General features: G+C 39.7%; 1 gene segment (V, D, J or C); it reads left to right on the top strand.

Annotated features, from left to right (window-relative positions):
• Positions 1 to 21,503, top strand: part of LOC103674605 — a 32,184-nt gene extending 10,681 nt beyond the window's left edge. The window contains 5 exon segments of the C gene segment in view: positions 1,686 to 1,741; positions 7,547 to 7,876; positions 18,574 to 18,606; positions 20,900 to 21,029; positions 21,178 to 21,503. Of these exon segments, the coding sequence occupies positions 1,686 to 1,741; positions 7,547 to 7,876; positions 18,574 to 18,606; positions 20,900 to 21,029; positions 21,178 to 21,244 (616 nt within the window).
• Positions 21,504 to 22,034: the final 531 nt, after the last annotated feature.

The raw sequence follows: 22,034 nt of genomic DNA, 5'->3' as shown, positions 1-22,034 counted from the left end.
CATCCTCATTTGTTCCTTTATTGTCTCAGCAAACATTTACGGAAGACAGTTTCTGTGCTGTACTCTAGAGATAAAAGGGTGCACGAAACACAGTCCCAACACACAATACACCTGTAGTCTAGTGGATAGGCAATCTAGATTGTGGCTTGATTGGGTCCCTTGTTTTTTGGCCTGGGGCTGCCAGAGACACAAAATGTCTTGGATTCATGAACTCTTAATTTATGTAATACTTACTCCTTAGAAAATCCACATATTTTGTTTACTGGAAAATTTGATAAAGGGGCTCCAAACCATTCCATTAAAGAGAATAATAGTATTAGCCAATATTTATCAGGGCCAGCTACCATATTGAATAGTTTCAGTGCCTTACCTCCATCCTCAACAGCCCTATACAGGAGATCCTCTTACTCCAGTTTCACAGATAAAAAAGGACTTCAGGCTCAGAGAAGTTCAGTTATTTGCCTAAAGTCAAATGGCTGGTTATTGTGGAAAAGTTTGGGACCCAATAGAGACTCGTCCTTTCAAAGAGAATGGTTTAGACCATGATGTAATATTGAGAAATATTAAGCCATATTTTAAATTCTGAATATTTACTCTTCTTTCAAATCGATTCTTTAGTTGAATGCTTAACTAGTAATAGTTTATAATTTATATTACTCCTCATGCTAAAAACACTGCTTCTGCTTCTGATCATGGCACTAAAACTGCCACTCTTCCTCGCAAAAGATCAAATCAGTCATGTTGAATATGCATTTATTAAATTCTCATTTTCTCATTAAATAAATACGCATCTATTAAATTCTCACAATGTGATACTTAGAGTATTTCTATAAAATAGCAAGTCCTTCTGACACCATGCCATTCAACCTTCTTTCTGTATTGGCATTAAATTTGCTGGGAATGTGGAAGCTGGCAGAGCAATGGGAGCAGTTGTCCCACATGCAGGACTCAGCTGCAAAACTCAGAGCTGTCTTTGCACTCCTGCTGGGACACCTGCAGAGAGACCAAACCAAACAGGATCCTCTAATGGGCGGCTCAGGACTGTAAATCCATATCCTGGTACTTGCTAGGATAATTTCAAGTTCAAAGGAACAGTCTTTCAAGAATAAATAGGTTGCGAGATCATCATCAAGATTGCAGACTGTGTAACAGTTCATCTGGCCCATTATCAATGGGAACTGGATCCTGGAAAGAACTTATTTTATCATCATAATCAAACCAGATACCCACCCCTCCACACATAGAAATAAAATAATACCTGTAAAAATATTGAACACTCGTTTATTAAATATTCATATATAGTATTTCTTTTTTTGTTCCTCTCGGAAAATTAAAGAAATAATAACTGTAAATTATACCCTAATAAAAGAAGTAACATCATATGAGAAAACCCTTGAAGGAAGAGATTAGAAGGTTCAGGAAAATGGTGAGGAAAGGTAAAATCAGACTCTCCAATGCGTGTGAGTGAGATGGAAAGACAGACCCAAGCTGTCCAGGCAGAGAGGGTCAGTTCATCCATTCTTGACTATGATCATATCCAACTTGATTTTGCTTGAGATTCGTCTTTGTTTAATGTTAGCAAGGCACATATTTATATATTTGTATATAAAAATGTACAGGCACAATTTCAAGAGGCACACAGGGAGATTTCTGTAAAAGCTTTTCATATAGTGGGTTCAGTATAGCTGGAGTGACTGGGGCATCAAAGTGTTTGGTCCTGGCACACAGCTCAGGGTTACAGGTAAAATTAAATTCTTTCGTTCTTTCGTATAATTATACACAACATGATAGATTCAGAATCAAAATTCACATTTTCTCTGCACCACACTCCTCTAATAAACATTTTTCAGAACCTCTTGAATTATATCTTGCCTCCATTATCTAACTGAATTGCTAGAATTTACATTGACCATGTAGTCACTGGAAAAAAGAGGACCACAAAGTTGCTTCTCAATTTATGAATTCATTTGTGCCTATGTTCACAACCACCAAGGAAACCAAAATATATCATTTCTTTAATTTTTTCCAATGTTTTTCCAGAATTGCGAAAATTCTTTGAAATCTTTTAGTTGACTAGATCCTGCAGCCTAGAAACAGCCCTGTGAGATGTTCTCCCTCTTCCAGATAAAATTCCATCTCTAAGGCTAATGAGGAATGAACGAATTTACTAGCCTGAATTTAGAAAAAAACAAACTCAGTTTATGACATTCTTGGATATGTTTCTATCATGTTGTGTATAATCATTCTATACCAAATTTTGAATCACTGGTTATGCTTTCTTAAAATTATACAAATAATACATGATGATTATGGAAAAAATTAGAAAGGGAAAGAATAAAGAAAACACTAAAGTTGTCAACGGACACTCCTGTTAACATTTAATATATTTCCATCCATTTATTCGGTTAATGTAACAATATGAAGTGGCTATTGTGCGGATTAAATGAAATTAACTATGGAAAGAATTACCAGGAAGTTGGGACATGGTCAGCCATCATAAATATCAAACCTCCAGAATTCAAATGACCACCCACTGGAGTTCTTTATGAAATCAGGAGTGCAGAAAAATGTATTAATTACCATGTAGTCTACAGATCATTTTAGAACAAATGGTCAGATTTGCAGAATACTTTCAATTTCTAAGGCTCACTGTTACCCATTTATAAAAATAATTAGAACGTAGTAAGCGTTACCTCAGATATGGTTAGCCTGGATATAAGGTGAACTCTCATTTTTGCGTACAAATACCTGAAAGGTTTTGCAACTTGAGTATATAAACTCATAATGATATAAAATGAAATATTCATTTATAGTCGTTTATATCTTTATTGGATTATACTTACAAATTTAAGAAGTACATCGTGTCAAATACCAGTTGAGAAATGTTGCTTTTTTTGCCTTTACATTTCATTAAAAATTTTGTTCAGACTCTTCACATACATCTAAAACATCTATTTCAGAGCAAATTTATGAGTCACCGCAGGGTCTGCGTGTCTGTTTTCAGATCCCCATGTGATGATATCTTATCGGAAGAGGCAATTATCCCCTTACAAAATAAAAGAATAGCAAGGTTCATATTTATTGATTCGTTCTATGTATGAACAATGTAAGCATAAAATACAGAGACTTTAGTCCTAAGTCATGTTTACTAAATCCATATTAAACTTCTTTTTTGTATTTTACCAGTGCTGCCTCTAAAACTAGGATTAATTGAGTTTATTTCAGGTTGATATCTTGTCCAAGTAGCATTGTTTGAGATAAATAGAGTATTAGAAGTGCAACTATTAAAATGAAAAATTACCCAAGGATTGAAACCTAAGGCAACCCTTGTTTCATGAGGGATAATGTTGGGAACAAAAACTTCACGTTATGCTCTGGCATTTCGGTGTGTTTGAATTCTGAATGTTTTGCGTCTACGTCGCAGATCGGGATTTGTAAACAGCTCCCATTTCCCATGTCATCTTCAAGGTAGACATTACTAAACTATCAAGCTCTGGGGCAGAAAAAGAAACAGGGTGTAATGCACAAACTATTTCTCACTTTCTTAATACTGCCTATTTCCAAAATCTACTTAAGAAGATCTAAAATAAAATACACAAGTAGAGTTAGGCCATGAAATAAAAACAGAAGATCAAAAGCACTAAGGAAAGCAGAAGAAAAAAGATCTGTGATTTTCTAGAAGGAAACACAGGGTAAAATTTTATGTTCAAAGGTAGGAGAAAAATGTAGTGGAGGACATCCTTTCTATTAACGGATAAAATGAAACACATCAAGTTTTCAAATATGTTTTTCCCACCATAAAATGAGAAAAGAACTTCAATGCAAGTCCTTTAGGAAGAATGTGAAGAGAAACCGTGGGCATTGGCTTCCACATCCACTTTATAAAATGAAAGAAATGGTCTTTAACAAACACATTTCATGCTCCCACTGTACCATTACTATGGGCACCATGACATTTAATGTCATTCGCAGATGGTGGCCTTCAGCAGACCTGGTCAGGCAGGTGACAGCCTAGTGGTCTAATGTGATGATGGGGGAGTTGGAGGACAAGGCAACCGGCCATTGCTGTTTTCATCCCACCATGAAGGTTCACTGTAGGAGTCTCAAGCCAAATAGCATGAGCTGGAAGGAAGTCAGTTTGAGGTAGAAATTTCTAAGGAGAGCTTGGAATGCTCATAGATGGTGCTGTTGGTGGGAAAAGTGCCATTTGCATGGACAACACAGGTGAATCAGTTCCATGAAGTGACCCCATATTACTGGGCTTTACTAGCTTCCCTTTGATTTTTTAACACCGGAAAGTGCAGTGGATAAGATATGACAGGTGATTGCCTTAACTGGTGTGTGAAACCACATTTTCCGTGATGATGGTTCAGAGAGTTTCAGACATAGTTGAGGAAAATGGGGTGCAAATGAAGGAATGAGTCTCCATGCTCGATTGACATAGATCTGATTGTTTCCCCCAAATACTGCATATCCACTAGTAAGGGAAGCTTTGGTCCCATGAGATTAAAATGTCATGTTGGAGCACACAATCATCACAAACAAATTGGTAATAATAATGGTAATGATAATTATAATCTCTCATTTTCATAGCATGTTTAGATATGGAAATCTTCTGGAAAATTTTTATACCAATCCTTCCAGTAAAGGTCAGCATAGACAATATGTGCAAACACTGTAATAGGATCTGACCTTTGCGTCCGTGTGGACTTGCATGAAGTGTTCATGTACAACATGTGTAATTGTCCTGGAAGTGTTTTCCCTAAGAACAAAGTTGATCATGACAGATAAGTTTCGGGAATTGATACATTTCCTTTTCTGATGGTGAAAGGGTGTGGTCACAGAGCCCGAGCTTTGGACGCAGACTGACCTGGAGATCCGGCTCCACCACTTGCTGCTTATGTGAACTTGGGTGATTATTCTCTGGCCTCCGGTTCCTAATTCATAAAATGAGATAACAGGATGTATTCAGAAGGGGTCGTATGAAAATTGAATGAGAGACTGTGAATAAAGTACTTGGCACGTGGTCTAACACACAGCAGGTGCCACAGAGATGTTGCCCCATTTCAAATCTAAAGGGAGAATTGTATCCAGTGTGGAGAGTGGTTTGTAGACAATCATATTGACAGAGCAGAAATTCTTCCAAGGATTCAGCTCGACTTGTAACTGCTCCAATGGAAAGTTATCTTACTGTCCACCGATACACAACAAACTTGAATTTAGAGGTGTTTATTTCTGTTGAATGGATTTTTTCCCTCATTAGCAACAACAAAAAAATGAAATTAAAATGTGTTTTTTAAATTTTTGTAATTATCTTGTATACTTTAAATCTTAATCCTTTGGTAGCATCTCTAACAGGAGCAACTTTGGGCTTCAAGCTCATACTTAGTAGCAAAACAATTAAATGTTGAAAATGTAGTTAATATGTACTTAGAAATATAGTAAGAGATATAGTTACTATTTTTAAATATACTTAAGAATGTCATAAAGTTGAAAGTCCTATTGAAATAGGAAATACCTATAATTATTTGTTTAATAAAAGAAAAATGAGAAGAATAGAGAAACTTTCAATCAAGATCAACATACAAGTTTGAAATATCATACTTAATTGAAGCTGAGGTTGACATTTGATAAACTTATATAGAATTCATATTGCTTCATCTTCATAAAATATATGCAACTCAGGCAATTTACCTCAAAATTATTTTTATTATATAAGTGTATTGCACTAGTTTATTTGTTGTGAAAACTGTTTCTCTTTTATGCATCATGAAAATGATTTTGGCCATAAAACACACTGTTAATAAGTTTAAAAAAGAATGTTGAAAGTAAGAACATGTAACATAATTACCCAAAAATACAAACACTAACTATACATAACCGAGTACATGATTTAATGCTCAGTTAACTATCACATTGAGAAAGTTATGGAAGTTCAAGATTTCTATCCTGAGAGGAATGAAACTTCAGGAATCTAGCTAAGGAAAAGGGACAGGAGGTAAGCATAATGTCTTACTGTCCAGAAATTTTCTTTAATATGATAAATCAGAAGTATTCCTATAAAAAGCCAACTTCCTAAGATGAAAACTACATTCTTTTTTTTTTTTTAATATTTTATTTATTTATTCGACAGAGATAGAGACAGCCAGTGAGAGAGGGAACACAAGCAGGGGGAGTGGGAGAGGAAGAAGCAGGATCATAAGAGAGGAGCCTGATGTGGGGCTCGATCCCATAACGCCGGGATCACACCCTGAGCCGAAGGCAGACGCTTAACCACTGTGCCACCCAGGCGCCCCGAAAACTACATTCTTAAATGTATTAAATGGAGACAATAATTATGTAAATATCATACAATTAAAAAATTAATCTTATTTCAAATACCATGGATTTTAAAATAAGAACAAAGCATATGGATTACTATTATAATCAATAAAATACTATTTCCACTACAAGCAAGATGTACAAAGTTAAAACAACCACCTTATGAACTAATTACATTTATAGCATGAGTAAAAACCTTAGCATTGCTTGCTTATTGATTTAGTATAAAAATCAGGAGCTTTGTGATACTGGAAGAAATTCTCAATAATTTTTTTTTTCTTTTCTTCTCAAAGGAGAAATCTAAATTCTTCCTTGAAGTTGCCCATGAAATTATTATTCTAACTCCAAACTAGCCCAAAGACAAAATGAGTAAAGCATTTATGTTTCACTTGGAAGTAAAATTTGAAATGGTTCTAGTATTTATAATTTCAATTACTAAATTAACAATAAATGCATAACCAAGGAACATTCCAGTATTCAAGTGACATGTCCTTGAAAACCATGATGTTTTGTTATATAATTTGACATTATGTCTGCAAGAAACTCTAGAATCATAACTATTAACATTACACCCATTACAGATAACTTTATTCAGCAGGTGAAATCAAAGAAAATTGTGGCGTAAGACAATTCCAGAAGCCTCCCAGGGCAGATTCGATATTGGAGGGAGATGTTAAGAGTCAAAATACGGTTTCTTCTTAGTCATGTTTCAAGTTCAAATGAAGTTCCAATACAAAATGTGCTTTTAGTGAATATTTTCTAAAGCAAGACAGTTGCTATCAGTGTACTACTTGAAATTTCTGAAAATAATTTTTAAACAGATGTTTTAGAAGTATCACCACTTTGCTTCTAAATTCAAGGCATTGTAAATAATTTGGAGGTGCAGGTTTAAACCTTGCCCTACTCAAAATCCTGGTGTGGTTTAGATGTGAGAGCGAGATGTTCTAGAAAATCAGAAATCAAGGAGAAGAACTCCAGTATCAGAAGTGGGCATGGGATCCAGATTTGCAGCTAAGAGGCCAACTTGACTGTGGGCACGTTACATGACCTCTTGAGCCATGGAAACTAAAAAAATGAGCACCTTATAATCCACTCTGGATGAAAGGCCATGGTAAACACTGATTCTACAGCAATTTTCCTTCCTTTTACTGTGCTGGGTGGTTCCAAAGCACACGATGTTTGTGTTTCTCTAATAATACTTTAATTATTACATTTTCTCCCACAGATGAAAGTCCTGATGAAGACATGTCTCCCAAGCCCACAGTTTTTCTTCCTTCAGTTGCTGAAAGAAAAATCCAGAATGCTGGAACATATCTTTGTCTTCTTGAGGATTTTTTCCCTGATGTTATTAAGATAGATTGGAAAGAAAAGGATGGCAAAAGAATTCTGACATCCCAGCAGGGAGACACCATGAAGACTAATGACACTTACATGAAATTCAGCTGGCTGACCGTGACTGGAGCGTCATTGGATAAAGACCACAAATGTATCGTCAAACACAAGAGTAAAAAAACAGGAATTGATCAAGAGATTCTTTTTCCATCAATAAACAAAGGTATGTGCGTATAAGCATGAATATAACCTCTCAGAACCCTTTTTTTCAAAGGGAATATCCCACCTTTTCTGTCAAGTATTCATGGAAAACAAACAGAAATCTTTCTTTAATGTTGTTGCCTTTAATGGTCGCATAAATGTCCTGCTATTTCCCCATACTATTAAAATAGAATGGGCTTTGGAACATACAGAGAAAAAGAAAAAGAATAATTCACTTAACCTTTCTTGTCTCCGTTTCATCATCCAAAATATGAAAGTGACAATGATGATTCTTAGGGTCATTGTATGCGGTAAATGAAACCATACAAGTGAAAGCACCTGGCAACCTTGCGCGTACAAGAATGCTCAAAAAGAGAGACCAATTTGGTGATCTTGCTTGATCAGGAAATGAGAACAATTACACATCTTTCAGGAATGTTCTACTCAGCAGTCAGGTCCCTCTCATTTCAATCTTGCTGTACTCAAAGTATAACCCATAAACAGTGAGTTACAAGCTACAAAATGCTGTTCATTTGACGGAGCCGGATCACAGCTCAACGAAAGTAATTTGGAGGCTGAGGTTTTAGTATGGTCTTGGGTTTTACAGATTTGAATTTATACACCAGTCTAAGGGGAAATTTGGTAAGTAAAGATTGGGTGAGGCTACTGTGATTACAAACATTCTTCCATTCTACACAATGAATGTATTTCTTACCACTGGTAAATGCAGCTCAGCCAACATTATTGCGGTCCTACTGTGTGCTGACCCAAATTAACCTCATTGGGGCAGACATTGGTCATATTTAGACAGTGTGGGCAGATGGCTGAATGTGCCCTGGCCCTGCTGTGATCCAGTAACTCACTAGACTCAGTTAAGTCCTGACATTAACATCACAGACCAAGGCCCCAGAGGGCGGATAAGAAGGAACCAGTCTGTACTTTTCCCTGTGGTTCACAAGCCCTTTTTAAGCAGTAAGGGAAAAGGACATAACAAGACGTGCGAAGAGCTTTCTATATACAAGTCTAAATTTCTGAAGGCAGGTTTCATCTTCTTGGGTCTGTTAAAAAGAAATCAGAGATCCAAAATGGCAACACTTAGCTCATGTCCCAGGTTCACTAAACCAGGACTTAATACCTAACCCAAGTGCAATGTCAACCCCCCAGAGCAGTGACATTTAACCCGTCAAAATGGGAATTTCCTTGTCGGCACGATCAGTTTACTGATTCCTTTCCCCTTAGGAGGGCGATCTTGCCTAAAACAATGGGTTCTTTGCTAATAATTTCCTTTTCTCTGCTCCCTCTCTATTGTTAAAAACCTTTCCTTCGCTGTAGTCCTTTTGAGCTCCCCCCTGCTTGCTAGATAGGATGCTGCCCAACTCATAACTCGATTGAGTAATGCAGCTGTTCGAGCTTTTAACATGCACTTGGTTGAATTTTTGTTATTTAACAAATTTGCTGGCAGTGATGGGATCTGAACTGGACTTTCAGGGGCCTTCAGAGACAAGGAGAAACACAGGGGTGGTTACTGTGAGCCCACTGAGTTCATTGTCTTTCTCACCATTTTCAAGGGCTGTGGGTGAGTTCTTGGATCTGAGATCCACTCTCTTTGCTTTTGGGCTCCTGATCTAATTGGCTCTTGTACAGGGTGGGTCAGCTTGGGCTGCCAGAGGGTTATTCCGAGAGCCCCGCTGAGCTGGCACAGTGGTCTGGAACCCAACTGAATTGGCAGAAGTGTTTGCCCAAAGCCAAGCCAGGTTCCAGGAGAATTGATGGTAATGCAGAGAGAACCTTCTTGTGTCCGGAATGCAGTAACATCTCTTAGATACCACACGTACGCTATTATTGTCTTGTTTCATGTAGTTAAAGGCTACTGCTAACAGATCCTAACAGGATCTCAAAGACAGAAAAAGCCACAAATTGGTGGGTGCGGGTCAAGCAGTCAAAGGCTGTTAGAATGCTCACCACCTTAAGAACACTCCCCTGATAGTATAAGCTGGTCGGGGAATGGGTTGAATCAGCATTAGGTCCCCCATCAGCCTCAAGTAAACTTCTGTGCAAGGAGCTACTCTGTAAAACGATCTTCCACTTGGGGCACAGCCCTTTTAGGTGCTAGTTCTGCTCCAAGAAGCCCCACGTCTTAGCTGATGGGATCCTTAAATTCTAGAGTCAACTCACCACCTTTCAGTACACCTGCTTACTCTGCATCTAAGAACTATAGTCCCAGATGTAACGAAAATGGCAAGATCCTACTAAGCTTGTTTTGTGTCCTGAGGAACTGGCTTGGTAACCATCAGATTGGAGACCCCAAGTAAGACCGGACAGAAATGTGTCTACACCTCATTTGTGGCTACTCATGGCTGGAGAGAAGTGTGGGTTAACTCCATTCAGAGCTAGAATCTCAAGGAACTTCCACCAGCCCTCTGGGGAATTACAACCTAGAAATACAATGACATAATGAGGAATTATGTCAATTAGATAAGATCATTTAAGAAGTGTGCTTAAAAGCAAGGGTTCTCCAATTAAACAGGATGGGGCATCTCTCCAAAAGAAGCCTCCAAAAGGCCATAAACAGAAGTCTGCCAAGTTCATGGCCTTAGAGACACCCCCACATCTACCTTCAAAGGAGGGCTCCAAGACAAGCCCCCCCCCCCCCCGCCAGAGTTGATGAGACTGGGTGATTTCTGGCAAACTGACAAAATCTTCCCTTGAACAGCCAAGCGGAAGTTCTGGTAAATACTAGGGCCCGCAGAACCAGTCCTGAAAAAAATGGCAAAGCCAACCAAGGGTGGAAACAGAGCAAAATCAGCTCCTTCTGAATCACTCTGTTCACAGTGCCTGGTCCAGAGAGGAGAATAAAATTTCACATTGTCCCACCCTTTCCAAATCCAGACCCATTGCTATCGATCCTTTCTCTCGCAGAGATGGCTGTTGTCTTCCTGCTGGTGGCATCCCGCATGACTGCTCTTAGCTTTCTGCCTGCCAGGGACATGCGGCCAGTTAGTTCCTTCCTTTGGCTCTCACTACGGGTGACACTGGATCTCAAGAGGGTGATATCCTTTGCACCCCCTTTGGGGACCCATCTTACACACAAGAGGGGTTATCCCATGCTACCAGAAATCCTTAAACTTATGCACCCAGAGGGAAAGAAGCAAACTGAGGCTCTTGTGGTTGGATAGGTTGGATCAACGTATGATGTCATTTCATGTCAATCCGAGTCTGAGAAATTGAGAGCAGCTGTCCTGACAAATCTTAATAGAACTAGAAACGCAGGTCTTGAGGCAATTCAAAGTTCCCCTATTCTTGTACCTATCCCCAAATTTCTCCTATTTATGGGAAAGGCTTGTAAATGATTGGCTCTAGGGAAGCAAAGTCCTTCTCCGAGGAACCTGCTTTCTTTCTCTGTCCTTAAAGTTACATATCTTATCATGTCTTTGAAATGCAAACCCAGCCTAGCGATGTATGAGGGGGAGGGAAACAAAGGCAGGAGGTCCTTTTAAAATACAAACTACTCAAGGGTCTTGTGCCTGAACTCCAGCAGTCTCCTTTTTTCTTGTTTGTTTTTTTGTTTTTATTTTTTTACTTAACATATATGTATTATTTGTTTCAGGGGTACAGGTCTGTGATTCATCCGTCTTACACAACACCCAGCGTTCACCACAACACATACCCTCCCCAATGTCTCCTTAATCATACCAGGGACACATACACATTTTAAAATTTTCTCTGTCCATGTAAGTTACTCTAAGGTGTTTGTAGAGGTCTGCGTGTCCACAAATATACGTTGTCAATGTGAGTTATTTTTCTCTCTGAGGGTATTGCCAAAATTAACTTACAAAGAACTCTATTTCCTTACAGACGAGCACTTGCAAGGATTGGACATTCTAAAACTCTCAGAAAGATAGACACTCACCCAAACGTGTTTCAGTATCACAGGTTGTGTCAAATATTTGGTTGTGGGTTTAAGTAAAATAGATCTGTCTTAAGAGTTATCAGCATTGAAATTAAAACTTTCATGTGGTTTAGGTTTACTAACAGTCAAATGAGTAGGTGTGATCTCTGTTACAAAATATTTAAAGAAATAGCGCAGGAAAATGACAGATTTTGAAGTTTCATAAAGTTTTTTTTAAGTTTCATTTTAATTCCAGTTAGTTAACATACAGTGTAATATTGGTTCCTGTGCACAAAATAGTGATTGAACACTTCCATCCATCACCTGCGCTCATCAGGACAGGTGCACCCCTTAATCCTCATCACCTATTTCAGTCATCCCTCCCCATGTCTCATAAAGTTTTTATGGGTAATCTCAGCAAAACTGCTAAGAACCAGTAAATTGAATAGATGTAAATAAAGTGAAAAATGTTAAATATACTTTTAATGAATCTCCCAAATCTTTTTGGTAACCTAAAACCTTATTCTGATGAGTTAAGTCAAATGGTAAATTAAATTACACTCATTAAATAACAAGATCATTTCCAAGTAAGACAAATTATCAAATTATAAGTTTAATAAACTAAATTTAATTATAAATTATAATAACTAGATTATTAGTTATTGAACTTAGGCTTGTCTACTTTTGATTTCCTTATTGGAGAGGAACTGAAGATAAATTTGGGAGTGTTTGTAAGTGTATTTTGTGTTTTATAAAATGTTGTTCTATGAAGAAGCATGCAATTATAGAACTTTTTTATGTATTCATAGATTTGCCTATCTAAATAATGTTGGTATGACAGTTCACAGTTGCTCGCTTATTAGCTTTCATTAAAAATGAAGGTTTCTAAGAGTTAAAAATTTTAATAAATGTAATTAAGACTCCTATCAATAATAAGAGAAACAACCCTGAATGCAGTGAAAGTAAGATGTGTGTTTTAGTAATAAAACGTATGAGGGGTGGAAATATATTTTTTGAGGGGGGTGGGGAAGAAGGATTTTTTCTTAAAGGGAGTCTGGTTATCTAAAGAGGGCGAACTCAGGTATCTCAGAGCAAATATCTGAATGTAAAAGAAAAAGTTGTAAAAGGTGTGCACAAAGGGGATATTAGGAAAGAAATGTTACGTGTGGTCAGTACTAAGATTGGAATGAAGAATTTTCAAATCAAAAGTAAGCTGGTGTAGCATTAGAATTTGTTTTTTTCTCTTTTAAAAGGACAGTGAATTTTTGGGGGATTTTTTTGTTGCTGTTTATTTGTTTGTTTTCTTTGGACTTTTGGTATAAGTCTCTTTAACGTGGAACATTCCAAAGGATTTGCTAAAGGAATTCAGCTTATTTGGTATGTTAAATTACATGAGAAGTGTTGTCAAATAAAAATTCATACCAAGTTTTATGTTGTACTGTAAGATTGTGGCACATGTAGGTAAGGTCCATTCTGGTTCTACAAAAAATGGCCCCCCGTTGCCAGACTTGGGCTATCCTGGCGTCCTTGTAACATGGCACCTGTCTGCTTCTGAATCAGAGAAACTAAGGTGGGTAAACATGCAGTGTTTTAAACAAAGAGTCAGGGCTAAGGGAAAACCAGGATAGCCACTTGGTTCTTACCGGCTTGCTAGCAAACCCCATTTTTCTTGGCTTTTGTGTTTTTCATTCCTTCACCCACCACAGGGCATTTAAAATGACTCACATTATAAATAGACATCAGAGGGAAGACTTCTATAATAGTACAAAATGGTTTTCCACCAATGTCTAACCCGTCAGATCCATAACCCTGGAAAACCTTCTTGTCTCCAGACACTTCACGCCTCCTCCCTCGGCACCCCTTGGACACCTGCAACTGGAATTCATTCCACTGCCACTTAGTATGTGTTGTCAATACGCCCTTGTCATTGCGTGTATATTTTCTGGATGGGTTTAAGCCTTTCCCTGCAAAGAGGCTGATGCCCTCATTGTGGCAAAGACACTTAAAAATGGGTTTCCCCTTCGGGCACACCTTCTGTGATCTCCCGTGACCAAGACACCTATCTTAACTGGGCAAATCATAGGAGCATTTAGGAAAACCTTGCAAACTTCCTGAAACTGTCTCAGTGTACAACCTTCTGCCGATGCTTTGTGTGGCCTGCTAGTGTGACCAGCTAGAGTAAGTCTCCAATGTCTGATGCTTAGCCTGTCCTCACCAGGTTACGGAAACCTTCTTAGATCAAATTTAAAAAGATCCTGCTCATTAGGTATTTTAGACACATCATCAGAGGAAGACAACCCTTTAACCCCAGTAGAAGAAGGACCTTACCTAGTGCTCCTGCTGTAAAACTAAAAGGTATGGAGCCTCAGGTTCACATCCCACAGCTACAGAAGTCTCCACCTGACCCCTGGTCCTGCACAAATGCTGGAGATTTCTGAATCAAACTGAGAAAAAGAGAAGTAGCTGCCTCCAGGTAGACGGCTTTCCCCCAAGACCATGGATGAAGACGTCATCCTCTAACCAAACATGAAACCCTTTCTTCCTCTTCCCTTTCCCTTTACTCTGGCAGTGGATCTCCCAGGTCTTTACCAAGGCGGTAACTTCTGGAATTTAGAGCAACGTTTTATTTCCGGCTAGCAGAAAATCTAACACTGGTCCTAAGTTTTTCAAGCTAAATGAGACATCTCGTTTGTTGACTGCTTTGAGTTTACATCCTGAGTGAGATGGGACCTATCAGGAAACTTTCATGATCCCGGATTCAGTCTTTTGGCAGGGCCCTACTTCCCTGGTTAGAGATAAATGTAAGTACCATATGATCGGGACCTTCTCCTTCATTCTTGAATTTATTTGCAGAATCTCTTGCTAAAGCAATGGCTGTCCAACAAAAAACCTTAGACTCTAGCCAAAGTAGTTCTTGAAAATAAGATAGGCTTTGATTTTTTTCTCAGCTGAGCAAGGCTCGGTCTGTGCTGCAGCCAACACACCTGCTGTACTTGGATTAATACTTTCGGGGAGGTTAAAACCCAGTAAACACGAGATCACGGTGCGAGACACTTGGCTTAAAAGAGTGACTCCTTCGTCAGGGTCTTTCTTATTTTATTTTAATTGCTTTGAGTCTTGGACCATGGCTTCAAATTGTACTCCTAACAGGGGGAATATCCTGTTTAGAGTAATCATAATCATCTGTGTGGTGCGTTCTGCTCTCTCAAAAGCTTTAAATGCAAGTTCTGAGCGGGTAACCCGCATACAAATGGCATCTCAAAGATTAGAACCTCAAAAAAAGGAATGAAGAGAACAGAACACCAGCTCCGAATTTGTAAAGCTGAAATGGTAACTTGGGAACATCACAAGGTCAGGAACTGTGAATACCACATTGAGGAATAAAAAACACTGTGAGAACTTAGAGCAGTCGCTGAGAGTGGTGGTAATGCCTCAATTTTGATCCCAGCTCTCAGTTAAGCTGAGAGTCTGATCAAAAGGCAAAAGGCGGGGTTGTTAAAAAGAAAACCACAGGCTCAAAGTGGCCTCACTTAGCCTAAGGCCCCAAGTTGGTAAAGTAAGACTTAATACCTCTCCAACGGTAGTTTCAACACCCAGAGCTGTAACCTGCCACCAGTGGACGTGAGACTTTCCTGGTCCGCTCTAGGAAGTCTACTGATCAATCGACTCCCTCAGTTTTCCTTAGGAGGGTGACCTTGCCTAAAACAATGTTCCTTGCTAGTAATTATTTTTAAACTCCCTCTCTATCTTGAAAAACCTTCCCATTCCTGTAGCCCTTTGGAGCTCCCCTCCATTAGCTGGTAGGATGCTGCCTGATTCTTGGACACATTAGTTAATACGTCCAGTTAGATCTTTAAAATTTATTGGGGTGAATTTTTGTTATTTCGATTTTCCAATGTTCAGATCGGGGCAAACATTTAGCTTTGTTTACACTTGGGCTGTATGAAGAGCAAATGAAATTATGTCAGTGAAAATGCTTGCTGTTGAAAACATGACATGGATGAATTTATTCCTATAATAATTTTTATTATGTTATGTTAGTCACTATACAGTATATCCTTAGTTTTTGATGTAAAGCTCCATGATTCATTACTTGCGTATCACACCCAGTGCACCATGCAATACGTGCCCTCCTTACTACCCATCACCGGCCTATCCCAGTCCCCCAACCCCCTCCCCTCTGAAGCCCTCAGTGTGTTTCCCAGAGTCCACAGTCTCTCATGCTTCATTCCCCCTTCTGTTTACCCCCCCCTTCCTTCTTACCTTCCTTCTCCTACCGATCTTCCTATTTCTTATGTTCCATAAATGAGTGAAACCATATGATAATTGTCTTTCTCTGCTTGACTTATTTCACTTAGCATAATTCCTGTATTTACTGTGTTTATGTATATCCTTTCCTAAAACTCAGCAATGTGAGATCACACAGACAGTCCTAATTATTTATTTCTATAGCTAACAAAGAAAGGAAGAGAATGAGCAAAGCATAAATTTAATTTATCCACTAAGCTGAAGTATCCTCTTAAGTTTTGATTTTTTTCTGGTGATCAGAGAAAAGTAAAAGGTATAGTAAGTTCCATGGTGATGATTATGGTAAGAGAGAAGTTTTTGTTCATGATGTGTTTTACTTGAAACTCATTTGTGAAACAAATGTCTCCCAAGGTCTTCTCATAGAAACAAACCTAATGAAGTCATTTCTGTTAATGCAATTCTACAGCAGGTTTCTAGTGCTGATTCTTGGAAGTTTGTTGTTTGTTGGTTTTGGTTTTGGTTTGTTTTTAACTAAGCTCCATGCCTAGCTGGAGCCTAACATGAAGCTTGAACTCAGGACCCTGAGATCAAGACCTGAGCTGAGATCAAGTATCAGGTGCTTAACGAACTGAGCCACCCAGGCACCCCCATTGTTTTGTTGTTGTTGTTGTTAAAAGCTTGTATATATTATGACCACACAAAAGAAGAAGTGATTCTGAAGAGGGATAAAACTGGTCTTGTCCAAGTACGACCAACCTTGATTGAGAAAGGGAACCTAGGACACACATACAAATTTTATTATAAAAATTGTTCCCTTTCTGTCTTTACTTCAACCAATGCATGATGAAAAGAGACTTTTATTATCTTTTCTAAAGTTTTTATTTTAATTCTAGTTAGTTAACGTACAGTGTTATATTAGTTACAGGTGCACAATACGATGAATAAAGTCGCTGTACGAAAAAGAAAGAGACATGTAATGTACTTTCGAGTCAGCTCTTGAGAATATTTTAACATTTGACATAATTATACTAACATTTTCCTTATTGGAATTTGCCCCAAAAACTATACCTCAAACCAATTTTTTTAATGAGTGCACCAAAATAAGATTGTGTGGAGTGCAGCAAGCTGCATACGAGAACCGTGTCCGTGTGGGTAAGGACATATCAAGCAGAAAAAGGATAAACCAAAAGAATGTTAGAACTCTCTCTCCCTGCATCCAACAATCAATGATCTTTTCACAGAATTTTGTCTAGGAATGGTGACTTTTTTTTTTAACACTGTAGATAAATACAACTCTCACCTCGGGGTTCATACATTCAGACAGGTATAAATATGACTTGACCTGTCATTCTGTCTTGCAAACAAATGCACTGAAATGCTGAGCTTCTGTAATAAAAAGTTCTTTTGCTAAGACTAATGACGCTGTCTGGAAGAGCTGTTGTCTGAGATTCCACAGTGGTGGAGTTATGCTTGTTTCTATGGACTGTTGTTTTTTTTTTTAAGATTTTATTTATTTATTCGACAGAGATAGAGACAGCCAGCGAGAGAGGGAACACAAGCAGTGGGAGTGGGAGAGGAAGAAGCAGGCTCATAGTGGAGGAACCTGATGTGGGGCTCGATCCCGTAATGCCAGGATCACGCCCTGAGCCGAAGGCAGACGCTTAACGCTGCGCCCCCCAGGCGCCCCTCTATGGACTGGTTTACAAGGGACCTTCCACTTGCTGTGGCTCATCTAAACCCCTACGACCATCTGTGAGTGCTGGCTCTGCCAGGAACTGGTACGGTTCTTAGCCAGTTACTGAGCCTCTCCGCAACGTATTTCCTCTTGTCTAACATGGAGTCTTCTAACTTGAGCTCATGTCAGTGTCGCTAAGGGATCACGTGAGATGATGCGTGTGAGCGGTCACATGGTGCCTGGCACAGTAGTAAGCACTCAGTAGGTTCTGGTTTCCATTAGCATTGCTGTCATGTCCACAAACACTACCCACCACTCCAGAAAGTCATGTGCTGGAGTTGGGCATACTGGGGAGAGCATGATTTGAAAGGTAGGGCTGTTTTCTTTACTCAGATAGGAAATTTACCTAAAACAGACTCCTCAAACATCTAAGATTCTGCTGTGGATTCTAGGGATGGACAAATTTATTTTGGTATCATCCCTTCATGTCAGTAGTGGGTGCCGAGGACTGTACAGCAGCCAGTGTTTCTGGTTATTTTTCCATTCAGCAAGCATTTATAGATCACCCACAGTGCGACAGGCGCTGGGCCAGGAGCTAGGAGCACAGAAGGAAAACAAGATCTTAGACATCACCATCCAGTTGTCAGAAAGAAATTTTAAAAAAGCATCATTCGTGAACTTCAGTATATTCATGTGCAGAAATACAATATATGAGTTGATCTACCAAATTACGTATAAGCAGACCAACCATTTCTGGAATTCTGGGGCTCATATTTGTAATGGCTCTTTGTCTTTGCTGACAGATTGTATGTATATATGTATGTATGTATCCGTCTATCCACAACACAGACACACGTCAAATAATGGATATGAACAATTGAATAATACTCGCTCTCATTTCTTCTAGAGCTTGCCATTGATTCTACAAAATACGAAGACGGTAAGTTTTTCTCTATGTTTGCCTCTATGTTATGCTACAGCATTTTTTCCTCCTGATCAGCTTAACTTTTGAACTTTCCTGGCTTCAGGGAGAAAGCTCAGAATGGCTGGAGCTTACAAAATAGACTGAATTATATTTTAAGTCAATCCATCATTTCTCAGGAGTCATCTTGACACAGTAACTGCTGTTTGGGTAGGAGAGGACTATAAATTAGGGGTGCAGTGATGTGCTCTGAATTCTTTCAACAATGGACTTCATTCATTTCTGTGGCTTTTGTTTCTGCTCATGGAGGAAAACATGATAATCAAGTTGATTCTAGGTGTTATTAAGTCTTTGTTCTTTCTGGTAATTAATACCATGAACCGACACTGAGAGCTCCTCATTGTGTTGCGCTGCACTGTGGGTGCATTTTGTTTAACTCTTTTAATACTCACTGTGAAGGATTTTATTCCCATTTTACACATGAGGGCAATGAGCTAAAATTAATTCAGCCCCTTGCACCACACCACACAGCGAGATCTGGGGCTTCAACCCAGACCATCTGAGTCAAGAGTTCACACACTCACTCGGTTTTTATTCTTCCTCTAAATCCCAAAGCCAAGGCCCTGAGACAGGTGCACACATAAGGAGGGGGTATGAACGCAGGGCTTCAAGTGCCACAGACTGGACTTAAACCCCAGTCTTTTAATTATCAGTTGCATGAATATGGGCACATTACTTACATTTTCTGAGCCAACCAGGCATAACACGAATGACGTCTCACTCAGTTATTGAAGACATAAGGTCACTATGTGGACTGTCTAGCATAGGCTATCTCATTTAGCTGACACATCGTTAGTACTGGCTCCTGGCCCTTTTGTCCCACATATGTACCAAGAAAGTGACGAGGAGCATTGACTCTGGCCCTGCTGGTCTGCCCTCCATGTCCAATCTCAAGGGGCCTCTGGACCTTACCTAACGTATTACCTGACCCAGGGCAAGGAGGTATGAGCACGGCACCACTGGAGTTCCCTTCCACACCAAAGGCCAATGAATCTCTTGAGTTCTACTAACTGGAGATAAAGCATGTAAGGAACATTTCTACAGGAACGGATTTGGCCTTGTGCTTCCTTGAGTAGCCAGTCCGGCCCACCATCACTGTCATTAATTATTTCTTGACATCATGTGTTTCCTGCAAAACTGCAAAGGATGATAAATGGTATTGCCTCTAGCATCATAGCTACAATGAGAGATATTCAAGAAAGACAGGTGAATAAGCCATGACCACCTAACGTTTCAGAGAATTTTGATAAACCCCTTTCTATTTTTTTTTTTTTTAAGATTTTATTTATTTATTTGACAGAGATAGAGACAGCCAGCGAGAGAGGGAACACAAGCAGGGGGAATGGGAGAGGAAGAAGCAGGCTCATAGCGGAGGAGCCTGATGTGGGGCTTGATCCCATAACGCTAGGATCACGCCCTGAGCCGAAGGCAGACGCTTAACCGCTGAGCCACCCAGGCGCCCCAACCCCTTTCTATTTTATATGATTCCCTCTTAACAAAAACCTTTCACCCATCCCACTGTGAACACCACCAGATTACCACGGATTGTACCATTCCTGGGAATCTCATGGAATGCACAGCATGTAATGGCTAAGATGCTTCTGTATCAGCAATGCAACTTTATATTTACGCTTAATCATTTGATGTCTTGGGTACTTATTACATGTGGAGAAGCAGAATTACAGAGTGCCTGCGAATGTGTTTGAACGTTGTGTTCCTAGATTGAAATGTGGGTTCTGGTACTAACTAATGCTATAATATCAGGCAAATTACTTCTCTATCCTCAATTTACCTGTAAAATGGGAATGAAAAGAATATCATAGGTTATTGAAAATTAAATAAGATTAAAGCATTGCATGCAAAACTCTGAGCTAAGTGGTGGTTAGTTTGTAGTTAATGAATATTGGCTCTTAACCTTACTTAGAGACATGTTGGGGTGAAGAAATGCTCAAACATGTATATCACCAATGCTTTTTTTCCCATTAGGTCCACTCATTAAACATTCAACTTTAGCTTTTAATAGTTTAGAATGTTCTAAGTGAATTTCTCAGAGGTTGTTGATTGACTTGGCCTGCATTCTGGATTCTGAGTTGTCTTTGTGGTGTTGGTGTCGATACTTACTGCACGTTGTGCTGTCGTGGGGGTGTCACTTCAACCCAGGTCAGGAGAAATGTATACTGTCACCCCTCTGCCATTAATAAGTCCTAGCCTTTCAAAACAACATGGGAAACTCATAAATGACGTCTTTTAGCCGCCCTGCAGCTGCAGCTCAGGACCACGTCTGCCTACTACACCTACGTCATCCTCCTCCTCAAGAGCCTGGTCTACTCCGCCATCATGGCCGTCTGTCTGCTCGGGGGACCAGCACTCTGCGGCAATGGGTAAGGTTCCTAACACATGGTGGCACAAGGGTCCACTTTTTTCCAATGACTATTGCTAAAAGTACCTGCTGGGGATCTAAGGGGTCTTCATTCTGGGATTGGTTGATTTCAGTTCACATGTGTCTTTTTCTGTTGTGTCATTTTGCAGAATGGATTTACAAATCACTGAGGAAACAGAAACTTTCACTCTGCAGCAAGAACAAATGCTGTCATGACTCAGGGGCGGGGCCAGGGGACCATCCACAGGGGTCTCAGCACCGTTCTCTCCGTAGTGTCCATCAGCTCCTCAGCCACGCGGTCCCCATTGCCTCTGCGCACAGCCAGCATGCAGCTTCTAGTCGTGTCCCCCGGGGCTCTTTCACCAGATGACTGCCCGGAAGCCTTTTATTCTACACATCCGGAAGTTGCCTTCCTTGCCACCTGAATCTTGTACTGCTTTTCATCATAGGCACAATAAAAACAGTCGAAGATCTACGTTTGCCTCTGTGTTCTCTCACTTGCTGCAATCTAACTGAGATTCCAGGGTAAGGGACAGCATGACATCTGAGCCTTCAAAACAGCGCTGGTTGTAATAACGGTCAATTCCACATTTCTAATTCTTTCCCTGAGACAGTCCTTATGACGCCTTCTTTGGGTCACTGGCCCCAGGGCAGCCACAGCCAGTGATGGGGCCCAGATTATTTCTCCTTTAAAGATCAGCAGATTCAGACTCATTTGGTTGAAGACACTCTGGTGGTGACAGTATAACATGTCACATGACTGGCGAGTGTGCTCAGATCTATCCCAGTGTGTCACGGGCGCCATGTTTCCTGATCTCACAAGAATCGCATGAGAGCTGCACTAACACTGGAAAGGTAGGGTGGTGGAGGGGATAAGTGCTGGACTCTGAACCCCAAGTGCCAGGGCTTAGATCTTGGTTCTATAGCTATTTGAACTCTCTGTGCCATAACTTTCTCATTCATAAAATGAAGATACAGTGGGCCCTGTCCCTGGAGTTGTGTGGAT

The sequence above is a fragment of the Ursus maritimus genome, unplaced genomic scaffold, assembly GCF_017311325.1.
Source record: "Ursus maritimus isolate PB19 unplaced genomic scaffold, ASM1731132v1 scaffold_3, whole genome shotgun sequence".
NCBI lineage: Eukaryota > Metazoa > Chordata > Mammalia > Carnivora > Ursidae > Ursus > Ursus maritimus.
This window is presented reverse-complemented; position numbering and strand designations above follow the sequence as displayed.